At 47.7% G+C, this 12,351-nt stretch overlaps 1 protein-coding gene across 1 annotated transcript in view; it reads left to right on the top strand.

The window, feature by feature from the left end:
- Positions 1 to 11,198, top strand: part of FAM184B (family with sequence similarity 184 member B) — a 144,582-nt gene extending 133,384 nt beyond the window's left edge. The window contains exons 13-18 of the mRNA XM_077750578.1: positions 35 to 168; positions 2,956 to 3,102; positions 4,951 to 5,068; positions 6,581 to 6,685; positions 7,985 to 8,184; positions 10,000 to 11,198. Coding sequence (XP_077606704.1) covers positions 35 to 168; positions 2,956 to 3,102; positions 4,951 to 5,068; positions 6,581 to 6,685; positions 7,985 to 8,184; positions 10,000 to 10,093 — 798 coding nt within the window. The 3' untranslated portion in view covers positions 10,094 to 11,198. The remainder of the gene's footprint in view (positions 1 to 34; positions 169 to 2,955; positions 3,103 to 4,950; positions 5,069 to 6,580; positions 6,686 to 7,984; positions 8,185 to 9,999) is intronic.
- The last annotated feature ends 1,153 nt before the right edge of the window (positions 11,199 to 12,351 follow it).

Here is a 12,351-nt window from a genome sequence, read left to right as displayed (position 1 = left end):
CGCCACAACGCCTCCCCCGGGCGCTTCTCCCCAGGGTGCGGGCTCCCCGAAGGGCGAGGGCTGCGACCCCTGCGCGGAGAACTCGCAGCTCCAGGACGCAGTGCGGCGGCTGCGGGCCGAGGTGGAACAGCACCAGCAGGAGGCGCTACAGCTCCGCGAGCAGCGCAGGTGCGTCTCCGCGCGGCGCGGGCCGGAGCTCCCCTCCCTCCCTCGCTCCCTCCAGTGCCCCTGGGTGGGCCTCCGAACCTAGGGCCAGCCCCCCTCGCCTTCCCCCCGAGGGAAAGACTCCCTAACACGCCGGCACTTCCCTGATGTTACTCCTGACGCGTGAAAAGTACCAGGGGCTCCACGAATCCCAGTCTCAAAAGTGCAGGGTTTGCCCAAGGAGTTTATGGGCTCACGCCTCACCTTACCAAAGTCTGTTCAAATCCAGCCGTAGGGAGGCGGCGCCGGTGAGCTCAGGTGAGCGCGCTCGCTCTCCAAGGCCTTGCCCTCACCTGCAGTGCAGGGAAGGCCTCCACCTCCAGTGCTGTCCCGGATGCAGTGAAAGGTTAGGCAGGATTTTTTTTTTTTTATGTTTAATTTATTTCTAGGAGAGAGAGAGAGAGAGAGAGAGACAGCGTGAGCAGGGGAGGGTCAGAGAGAGAGGGAGTCACAGACTGAAACAGGCTCCAGGCTCTGAGCTGGCAGTCAGCACAGAGCCCGACGCGGGGCTCGAACCCACAAACCGCGAGATCATGACATAAGCGAAAGTCGGACGTTTAACCGACTAAGCCCCCCAGGCGCCCCACGTTAAGCAGGATTTAGCACCTGCCCTGGGATGCGTGGAGGGAGCGCTTGGGAAACCCCGCAAGGTTACCGTTACCACCTAATCCAGGTTGGACAGCTCATTATCAGGCCCGAAGTCACAGCTGTTTCTACCCCCTTGTTGAAAAGTTTATAACGACAAATTTAATTTCATTCATAGAGGTAGGACTTTTCAGGTTATCTGTTCCTTTTTTTTTTTTTTTTTTTTTACCTTGAGTGAGTAGGCTTTGGTAGTTTGTGTCTTTCAAAGGACTTGCCCATTTCATCTCAGTGTTTGAATGTCCCCGTTGCCAGCAGAAAGTTGTTCAGTTGAAAGTACACCTGAGCCCCTCTGAGAAAGAGCTGTGAGCCCGCCTGGCCAAGGGGGGACACTGACTTCAGTAAGCGACTCCCCACGTGACTCCGGAACAGGGGGATTGGGCCAGAATAGGGAATCCCAGCCACTGCCGGTTGCAGCCCCTCCAGGTGATGGAAGCAATGATCCCTCTCCTGTGACAAGGATAGAGTCACACAAAAATATGCAGGTACAGTTGACCCTTGAACAACACGAGATTATGAGTGTCACACCCCCTCCCACGCTGTCAGAAATTGGTGTGTAACTTTTGATTTCCCCAAAACGTAACTACTGATAGCCTCCTCTTGACCTGAAGCCTAATCAATAACGTAAACAGTTGATTAACACAGATTTTGTATGTTATATGTATTATATGCTGTATTTTTAAAAAAAATTTTTTTAATGTTTTTATTTATTTCTGAAAGAGAAAGAGAGACAGCATGAGCAGGGGAGGGTCAGAGAGAGAGGGAGACACAGAATCTGAAGCAGGCTCCAGGCTCTGAGCTGTCAGCACAGAGCCCGACGCGGGGCTTGAACCTACGAACCGTGAGATCATGACCTGAGCCGAAGTCGAATGCTTAACCGACTGAGCCACCCAGGTGCCCCTATATGCTGTATTTTTAAATGTTTATTTATTTTGAGAGAGAGAGCAGGGGAGAAGCAGAGAGAGGGAGAGAGAATCCCACACAGGCTCCTCGATGTCAGGATGTGGGGCTTGATCTCATGATCTCAGATCTCAACCTGAGCCAAAATCAAGAGCCAGATGCTCAAACGACTAAGCCACCCAGAGGCCCCTATGCTATATTCTTATAATAAACCTAGAAAAAAATGTAGGGCGCCTGGGTGGCTCAGTCAGTTGGGCATCTGACTCTTGATTTTGGTTCAGGTCATGATCCCAGGGTCATGGGATCAAGCCTGGTGTCAGGCTTCACACTGAGTGTGGGGCCTGCTTGAGATTCTCTCCCTCTCTCTCTCTCTCTCTCTCTCTCTCTCTCCCCCCCACACACACACTCCCTACCCCTTTCCCTGCTGATACTCTCTCTCAAATTAAAAAAATAAAAGAAAGAAAAAAGAAAATGTTATTAAGAAAATCAAAGGAAGAGAAAATATACAGTACTGTGCTGTATTTATCAGAAAAAAATCCACGTATAAATGGACCCGTGCAGTTCATACCCATGTTGTTCAGGGGTTGACTGTACTTTCTGAGGGTGACGGAGCCCTGAGGCTTGTCTATGGATCCCTTAGAGCCCCACCTCCAGATTAGGAAAAATGAGAGCTGATACTTGAACACATACTTTGTGCCACAGACTGTTCTGGACATGCGTTAGCATGATTCATTTTTGCACTAACCCTGTAAGGTAACCATTTTGATCACATGTATTTAACAGTGGAAGAAACTGAGCCGGGTGTGGCTTGCCCAAGGTCACACAGCTAGGAAGTGATAGAGGAAGACCTATCACGCTGCCTTTCAACCTCAGTAATTGTATACAAATCTGAGCCTCCGGGCCTCCATTTGCCCCATGTGAAGGGAGTATTTTCCAGAACTCTCCAGAGCTGTCCTCCACCGCTTGCCCCCGAAGGCTTCACGCTCAGATTTCTCCTTCCTGGAATGCTGGGGTAGGAGGTGCTGAGAAGGGGTCCCACCCGCAGGGTTTATCCGGGACCCCACAACTCAGAGATCCCTGGTCTCCTTCCCCGTGTCCTGACCTCGTTCATAACCACCCCCCACACTGTCTGCCCACCCCAGCCCAGTGCCCACGAGGCTCAGTCCCTAGAGCCTGGGCAAGCCCCGCTGTGTCTCCGTCCACCCGCAGGCTGCTGGAGGAGGAGCAGCAAGCCCAGCGGGCCCGGGAGGTGGAGAAGCTCCGCCAGGAACACCGGAAAGAGATGCAAGCCATGGTGGCGGATTTCAGCAGTGCGCAAGCCCGGCTCCAGGCCCGGCTGGCCGCCCTGGAAACTGAGTAAGTGAGGCCTTGGGCCCCAGGTTGGGAGGGACCAGGAGATGTACATTTTATTAGGGCACCAACTCATGCCACTGTGCCTGACTCTCTCAGTTTTAAAACGACAGGTCCTGAGCTCCAAGAAGCACCTCAGTCCTGAGCAGTCGGGGACAGTACGTCATCCCCCATCATTTTATGAGACTGCATTCTCCCCATGCAGGGCCCTGGGAGTCTGTGAGGAATGAACCCTGTCTTGTGGGCTTGACCCTCACACTGGGAAGAAATCAGCAGGATCAAGGCTACTTTTTAGTGAACCTTTCCCCCATTCTAACATGCATCACCTCGCTGAATCTTCACAATCACCCTTCGTGGCAGATAAAGAAACCGAGGAGCCTTGTGCCTGAATGCATACATCTTTATTATTTACTTATTCAACAGATGTTTATTAAGAGCCTACTGCGTGCCCTGCACTGTTTTAGGCTCTGGAGTTACAGCCAGAACTAAACAAAGACTATGCTGTCATAGAGCTCCCAAATTCTAGATGGGAATCCAGACAAGAAATAAGCAAATGAATATTGAACTTCATATCAGGTATTGAAAGTGCTAAAAGAAAAACAGGGTCAGTATCTAGGGAGTGGCAAGGGTAGGCAAGGAAGGGCTGTCTAAGGAGGTGACATTTAAGCACAAAGAGGCGAGGGAATGAGAGCGCCATCTGGAGGAAGAACATTCTAAGCGGCCACAACAGCAAGTGCAATGGCCCTGGGGCTTGCTTCACATGACTGAACAGCCAGGAATAAGAGAGGGTGAGTAACAGGAATTGAGATTGGTGGCATAGCTAGGAGGGATGAAGGAGACCTCACACTAAACAGAAAGGAGTTTGGATGTGTTCAGAGTGCACTGGGAAGCCATTGCAAGGCTTTGAGCAGGAATGACATGGCCAGATTTACCTTTTCAAAAGGTCACTCTGGCTGCTGAGAGAAGAGACTAGGGGTCAGGGTTAGCAGCATGGAGGTGGAAGATGAAAGGTAAAGCCACTTGCCCAAGGTCAAGCTGCACTAAGTGAATCTGATACCTGTCTGACCTTGACTCTCAAAAGCATGTTCTCCACTGTCTCCTATACAAAGCAAACCATCCAAAATCCAGAGTGGAAGGTTTTATCAGCTACCATATCATGAGCACTCACCACATGCCAGGCACCTATTATCTCACTGAATCCTCACAACTACCTGGTTTCGTGCCCATTTTAAATAAGAGGGAACTGATGGTCAGGGAAAGGCTATGCAAGGTCACATAACTAGAAAAAGGCAGAGTAGGGATTAGATCCCAAGTTATCTTACCCCAAAGTCCTGGCCCTCTTATCAACTACATGCTAGGTCATCTGCAGCCCTCACCCCCTCTCACCCACCAAGTGAAAAGTCACTCCTCTCTGACTTCATGTTGGGGGGGGGCGGGGACCAGCTCATGCCATGCTCCATGTCAGCCAGCAGATGGCGCCAGAGCCACGCCGGCATTAGCCCAACCTGCGGGCGGGTGGCAGTGGGGGCTATTTTTCTGCGGAGGCCTCTCTGTCCAGACATCCTTGATTCTTGAAGCTTCACTGAGGGTAGCGTGTGCATCACACATGGGCCTTTGCTTCCTTGGCCCCGCAGCCTCAGGGTAACTGGCAAAGGTCAGACTGGGAGCTGGAGTCCTGAGCTCTGCAGCCAACTCACTGGGTGGTCCCGGGCAAGCTCTCTGGGCCTCAGTTTCCCCATTTGTGAACGGAGAGATTAGCTGGCCAGGCTCAGCTCACAGCAGCGTCCCCGCACCGTCCACTTGCTTGTTGGGTAATGGCAGCAAGGAGCCTCACTGCATGCCTGTTTCAAACAGACTGAAAGATTCCGGAGAGAAGCCAGGGAAAGTGGCGTCCAGGCCAGAGGACGTTCAGCTCATAGGCCGCCTGCAGACCCGCCTGAAGGAGAGAGAGGAGATCATCAAGCAGCTCATGGTGAGGCCGCCGGGGCGCCCAGGGGCCCGCGGGGCTCCTCCGGGAGGGCCATCCACTCTGCTCCTGCCTTTGCTCTGCGTTCCCGCAGTTTTCATCCTGATAACCCTAAAACCACCTTCAGAAGATCCTGGATTACTTTTGTCTATTATCTGAAACAACACATACTCACCAAAAATATTAACACAGAAAAATAGAGGCCAAAAAAAGAGGCCTCAAGTCCTACGGCATCTGCCCGAAGTTGGTTGGTTCAGTTTTTTCATCTATGGAATTAGGGGAAATCTAGAATGGCTCGCCTCCCGCTGGAATTTTAGTAGATTCCGTCAAGCCAATTATTGTTTGCTGGTCTTCCTTTTGTAGAAAGGACTAGCTGATTTCCAGCTAGCAAAGCCACGGCCCTGGACCCCTTAGAAAGAAGTTTTCTCCCTCTGGTTCCGTATCCCACAGCCACGGGGCCTGAGGCCACTTCTTTGGAATGTCCCTCCCTCCACCTGCTCCTGCGCTTTCACAGCCCTCCCACCTCCCACCCCTGCCTCCTGATACTCCATCCATTGCTGTGGCCTCTAACGCAGCCGCCCGAGCCCCCTGGTTTGGCTGAAAGTTGCTTGTAGCAGAGCATCCCGGCTGAGCCGGCTCCCCAGGCCAGGGTTCCGCTCTGCAGACAGTGGCTCCTGTCTGTGCAGCCCTCGGTGGGAGGGCTCCTCAGCCACCTGACAAGTCCAGCGACCTCCCCACCCCCGTCTCTGCCTCNNNNCTAGTCCCAGCCCCTGTCACACACTCAGTGAACCACTGGACCCGCCCCTCACTCCAGCCGTGGCCGCATGATGACCACACGACACCCAGCGCAGTCGGGAAGTATGTCCGATGGTAGTACGGCTCAGGGCCTCCCATCCTTCCCCCAGTAAAGTCCGGGATCTTCCGGCAGCCACAGTCCCCCCACAAATACACACCCCTCTCCTCTCTCACTCCCATCCCTGCCCCAGCCACACGGTTTCTGGTCAGGACGCTGATGAGACATCAGGACAACTTCACCACTAGCTGAAAGTTAAATGATACTAAGGAATAGCTTGTTTGCTAACTGTGGCAAAAGTATTGTGGTGGGTTTGTGTTTTTTTTTTTTTTTTAAACAAAGAGTCCTTATCTCTTAGAGATACATGTTGATGTTTTTAAAGATGAAATTATCCAATGACTGGAATCCGCTATATTAGTTTTAAAGAGAAAAGTAGACAGTCACACACATAAACAAGGTTGGCCACGTAGTGATAGTACCAGGTTTTCAGCTTCTGCCGTAGACTCCGTCCCCGTGCCCAGAGTACCTGGCTCTCTGACTGCCCTAAGGTGTGAATAAGCTCGCCCTGTCCTATACGGAAGCTGGGGACTCGGCCACAGGAGGNCCCCACCCACCCCGCTCCCCCTCCCCCTCCCCCTGAGCTCCGCCCACACACAGCCACCTTCCTTCAGGTCAACCCAGCGGTGTGCTTAGGCTCATTTGGACCCAGTTGTGTTGTCTTCCAGGAGGAGAGAAGATTTCACTGCGCAGCCTTCCCCAGCGCAGTGTCCCATCGGAACCGGTCTTTCTCTTTCAACCCTCACCCGGGATATTTGACCCCCTCCATGAAGGTAACTTGGGTCTGCTGATTTCAGGCATTACACAGTGCTTCTGGTTACATTTTCCTAAAGGTAACTGCAGCTTCTTTATCAGTGGGCTGGCGTACATTCAGAGGAATGTTCATTGAAAATCAGACTCATGGGAAATGGTCCAAATTACTAACAAACAGTATTTCTATCTGGCTAGGCAGATTATGTGTACTTTTAATTTCTTATGGGTTTTTGTATTCTCCGAATTTCCTATAAACATGTCACTATTAATAGTGGTTACGTCTGAATGACAAGGAGAGGAAAGAACAGGAATCTCCCACTTTTTAAAAAATGTTTGAGAGGGAGGTGGGTGGACAGAATCCCAAGCAGGCTCTGTGCTGTCAGCAAGAGCCTGACACAGGGCTTGATCTCACCAACTGCGAGTTCATGACCAGAGCTGAAATCAAGAGTTGAATGCTCATCGACCAACTCAGCCACCCAGGAACCCCAGGAATCTCCCACTTCCTAACTTTTTTCCCCCTTATATATTTTTGAAATTTGTTATAATAAGAATTTTCACATCCAAATCTATCATCTGCTATAACAAAATACTAAAAGTGCTTAAAATGTCTAATAGTTCAAAGGACAGTAAACCTAACCTAAGCTGAACTGGTGTGAGCTCATTTGCGATTTGTATGTATGCCTCTCAGTGCAACAACGTGTTAAGTTTCCTTGCAGAAATACTAATGCATTTGAGGACAATGGACCCAACCCCTGCTGGGGGTCTTATTTGACCTTCTTAAAGTCTTTAAAAAATTTGAGTTACAAAACACATCTGTCCCCAGAAGTTTTGGGTAAGAGATTGTGAACTTGTGTTTCATAAAACAAAGATTGGAGGAAGAAATGCTTTAAAAATAACACGTGGGTATAGAAATAAAATTGCCTCTTCTCCCATATAGTTTTGGTTGAGTAGGCTTTTTTTACTTTTTAATCTTTTTTTGTACTTTTTAATAGTTTATTGTCAAGTTGGTTTNCCCTCCCCCCCACCCCCATCAGCCCTCAGTGTGTTCTCAGTTGACTCTCATTCGAGAGTCTCTCATGGTTTGCCTCCCTCCTTCTCCCCAAATATTTTTCCCCTTCTCCTCCCTCATGGTCCTCTGTTAAGTTCCTCCAAATCCTCCTATATGTGCAAACGTATGGTATCTGTCCTTCTCTGCCTGACTTATTTCACTCAGCATAACACCCTCAAGTCCATGTTGCTACGCATGCAGTGGGCCTTTTTTACTTACTATAATGACTCTTTATGGTGGCACTAAAAGGCCTTTCTTTTAATAAAAACAGAAAAAGAAGATGGAGGAAGTTCCCAGCCGAGTGGTCAGCGTGCCAAACCTCGCCTCCTATGCAAAGAACTTTCTGAGTGGTGACCTGAGCTCCAGGATCAACGCCCCTCCAATAACGAAGTCACCCCGCTTGGACCCAAGCCCTGGCTGTGGCCAGCCTTACAAACCCACCCAGGCTCTAGATGTGAAAACTGCCACAAGGTAGGGAGGGGGGAAGCTGTGATCCCAGGTTTCCATAGACAGGAGGGGCATTCAGATTCCTTTCTGGCACCTCTTCAATACCCAGCATTTGGGCAGATAAAAAGAACAGTGAAACAAGCCCCTGCCTTGGACAAATTACAATCCAGCCAAATGGGAAGGTGGTGTACGAGGAAGTATGTCATTCTTTAGAAGAGGTACTGTTCTTGGCACCAAGTTCCAGAAAGTTTTTTTTTCTCATGGATGATTAGACAAGAGACACTGATCACCTAGCTAGCCGTGTCAGGTGTGGGTAACACAGAAGATGGGCTCTCATCGGCTGGCCCTGAGGTCTGGATTCAAATTCTGGTCTCTTGTTCTTAGCTAGGTGACTTTGGGCAGGTTACTTGACTTCTGTGGGTCTCCATTTCTTCACCTCTAAAACAAAGATAATACAGCACCTACCTCATCAGACTGTGAGACTAAAGGAATTAATCTGTAGCACACACTTAGTGCACAACCTGGCACAGACACATTCAGTACATTTCCACTATTGTTACTGCCACTACTATTATTATCAAGGTTATTTCTCGAGACTTATTGTATCATCTTGAAATTTTAAGGCCTCTTAATCTGGGTTGGTAGCTCATGCATGATCATCTCAGATACCATCTTACTTTTCCAGAAACCCTTGCAACATGTTTCTCTTTCAGGAACATTTTCCCCTTTATTAATTCTCCCTCCAATCCAGTCTTCTATTCAGAGGCAAGATTTTACATTTTGTGCTTTGAATTTTGCATTTCAGAAAGGGCTCCNTCTGTGCTTCTCTGCCTGACTTATTTTGCCCAGCATAACACCCTCAAGGTCCATCCATGTTGCTACACATGGCAGAAAGGGCTCCTCCTAAAACGTCCTTTTTCCAAGGATGCCTGGGTGGCTCAGTTGGTAAAGCATCCGACTCTTGATTTTGGCTCAGGTCATGATCTCATAGTCGTGGGATCGAGCCCCACATTGGGCTCCTTGCTGACAGGATGGAGCCTGCTTGGGATTTTCTCTCNACTCTTTCTCAAAATAAAGTTAAAAAAATAATAATAAAATAAAATATTCTTTTTCCAAAGGCCCCGCATACCTGTGGCTATTGGTACAAAAGGGGAGGCACAGACCCTTATACATGTTGAGCGGCAAGGACCTCCCGGCCGTCACTGAGCCCAGCCCTTTGGTTTCACAGCTGCGGAAGCTGAGGCCCGGAGCCCTAAGGCCAGCCCTGCATTAGCCGCGAGAGCCAGCTCGAGTCTGGCTGTGGGCTCATCTCAGTATCACACACCTGTGATTAAAGCTAGGTTCCCAGATTTATATGAAGCTTCACAAATGCAGACAGAGACCAGTCAGCAGGTATACATCCTACTTTCTTGGTGTTTCCTCTTTTCAATTTATTAGGCTAATTTCACAGTCTTGAGATGCTGGAACACATTAGGTAACTTCTGAAGAAGCCAGACGTTGCAAGGCTGTGTTGAGTAACTATCTCATTCCTTACCTTTATTTATGAGGTTTATTGTTCAATTTGTGCCTGAAATAAAATAAGTTTATACAATAAGCTCATTAGTCTCAAGTAAAACAGTGGAGAACCTCGTTTTCAAGACAGAAATTAGATGCTTCCATCCCAACCCTATCATTCACAACTTGTTTCCAGCCGTTGAGTGTTGGCCAGTTACACTCACAGTCTTTCGAAGAATCAAGCAACAGCTTTCTTTCCCTGAAAGATAGTGGGTTATTAAGTTGTGTACTGAATAATTTTCAAAACACCTAAAAAAATCTTTTTGTTTGTTGGTTTGTTTGTAGGACACAAGATGGTGAAACAGCCCAGCCCAAAGAAGTCCAGCAGAAACAAGGCTCTGCCCACCAGGAGTGGTTTACCAAGTATTTCTCTTTCTAAACGGAGTCTCAGGAACCATTACAAAGAGGACATCTGAAAACCATGTAAAGCATCTGATTGAAGGAATGAACTAAAACACACAACCAAATTAACTTGCTTCTGATATGATTTATATACAACAGCCAAAGCAAATTTTGGCATTATCATCTCATACTGTTTCATTGTGAAACCAGTGCTTAAAGAAAATTCTTGACATTAAGGTAAAAAAAAAAAAAAACCCCACATAAACCAGTATTATCAAAAGACACCCACAGGAAAATGTTATTAATGTTACTGATGACCCTCACATTGTATTTCTAGTGTCCATAAGCTTTCGCTCCAGTTTATGGAATATCAGGCTTTGTGATTTCCGTGATCTACTTTCAAAGTGGTTTCATTTGTTCTTTGAATCCTAGTCATATCCACCTGAAAAGTATTTCTATGTAAATGACATAATTCCACAATGCACATGCAGCCTCACTAGGAAGAAGAATCAAAATTCAAAATACTCACGAAGAAGAAAACCAATTACAAAAACAAAACAAGGCAAAACTAGGAGTGGACGAAAGCAGACCTTGGCACACTTCGACTGGATGCTCTGACCTCCGAAGTCCAGAACAGGAAGTAGACCATAGAGAGGATAACACCTACCTCAGAAGGGGCTTTTCAAGAATTAACCAAAATATTATGGGTATAATACCAATCCCGAACTGGAATTAATCACTGCCAGAGTTTTTCTGTGAATAACTGAGCCTCACTCTGTTATTTGACTGTAGTTTCAACTTGGTCACTTGTGAAAGTTTCTAGAGTATTCTTTGAAGTCAAAGATGTACTCAATCTGTAGTTTTGGGGCTTGGGCCCTTTGCCTCATGGTGCACTGCTTCCTCACTGCATGGATGCTCAGTACTTTAAGGGAATCGGGACTGGTCATTCATGGTGCTGACCTGTCAGCCCACACTGAACTGACCTGATGGAGCAGTGTGATTTGACAAGACTCAATACAATTTGGGCAAAATATGTTCTCAATCCTTTGGTGCTGGCCCCACAGGTGGCCATAAACAGTTATTCTATGCACTGTCAAATCTTTGCTCTTTGAATAAAACTTTAAACAACTGGGCAACAAAAATGGCTGTGACTTGTATTGTTTTCCCAAGGAAAAGTGAAAGTAGATGAAGAGAGAGCTTGGAAATAGGAAGTTTACATTAATCTCAATTAGATCCTATTCAAATTAAAAGTAGCTGCTTACATGGGGCACCTGGGTGGCTCAGTCGGTTAAGCATCCGACGTCAGCTCAGGTCATGATCTCATGGTTCATGGGATCGAGCTCCACATTGAGCTCTGTGCTAACTGCCAGCTCAGAGCCTGGAGCCTGAGGAAAATTTTTTTAATAAATTTTATTTATTTCTGAGAGAGAGAGAGAGAGAGAGAGAGAGAGACAGCATGAGCAGGGGAGGGTCAGAGAGAGAGGGGGAGACAGAATCCGAAGCAGGCTCCAGGCTCTGAGCTAGCTGTCAGCACAGAGCCTGATACGGGGCTCGAAACCACAAACCGCGAGATCATGACCTGAGCCAAAGTCGGACACTTAACTGACTGAACCACCCAGGCGCCCCTAAATAAAACATTAAAAAAAAAAAAAAGTAGCTGCCTACATAATTTTGAGAGAAATGCATTACAACTCAAATTATAAATCACAACTTAAAAGTAAAATCACTATCTTTTTATAAATTTTTTTTAAGGTTTATTTTGAGACAGTGAACACATGTGAATGGGGGAGGGGCAGAGAGAGGGGGAGAGAATCCAAAGCAGGCTCTTCACTGTCTGCAGGGTTCAATCCCACGAACTATGAGATCATGACCTGAGCCAAAATCAAGAGTCGGACGCTTAACCAACTGAGCCACCCACGCGCCCTTAAAGGTAAAGTTCCTGTCTAATCAAAACACATGACCCCAATAAAATAATTTCTCAAATGCAAGTTACCATACCTGTAACATGCCATGTTATTTTTTCAGTATCAAATTTGTTTTTACTGATCTTGTTTCCTGCTTAGGGCGAGCACTGTAGGATTATGCTTGCGTTTTGTGTTTTAAAAACTAAACTACGTACAGATGGTTGTACTGTTTATTGAAACATTCTGCCACCATCCAACACTGCGACTCCTAATGACTAGCCAAGTAGGCTGCGCTTTCACACCTGCTGCAGGGACAGAATTTTATTGAGACTCTACATGTTTCTTTCTTGTTGCAGGTGAGTGAAAGACTCTGTTAAATTTCTAGATTCCA

The sequence above is a fragment of the Crocuta crocuta genome, unplaced genomic scaffold (genome assembly GCF_008692635.1).
Source record: "Crocuta crocuta isolate KB4526 unplaced genomic scaffold, BGI_CrCroc_1.0 scaffold179, whole genome shotgun sequence".
NCBI classification, from domain to species: domain Eukaryota; kingdom Metazoa; phylum Chordata; class Mammalia; order Carnivora; family Hyaenidae; genus Crocuta; species Crocuta crocuta.
This window is presented reverse-complemented; position numbering and strand designations above follow the sequence as displayed.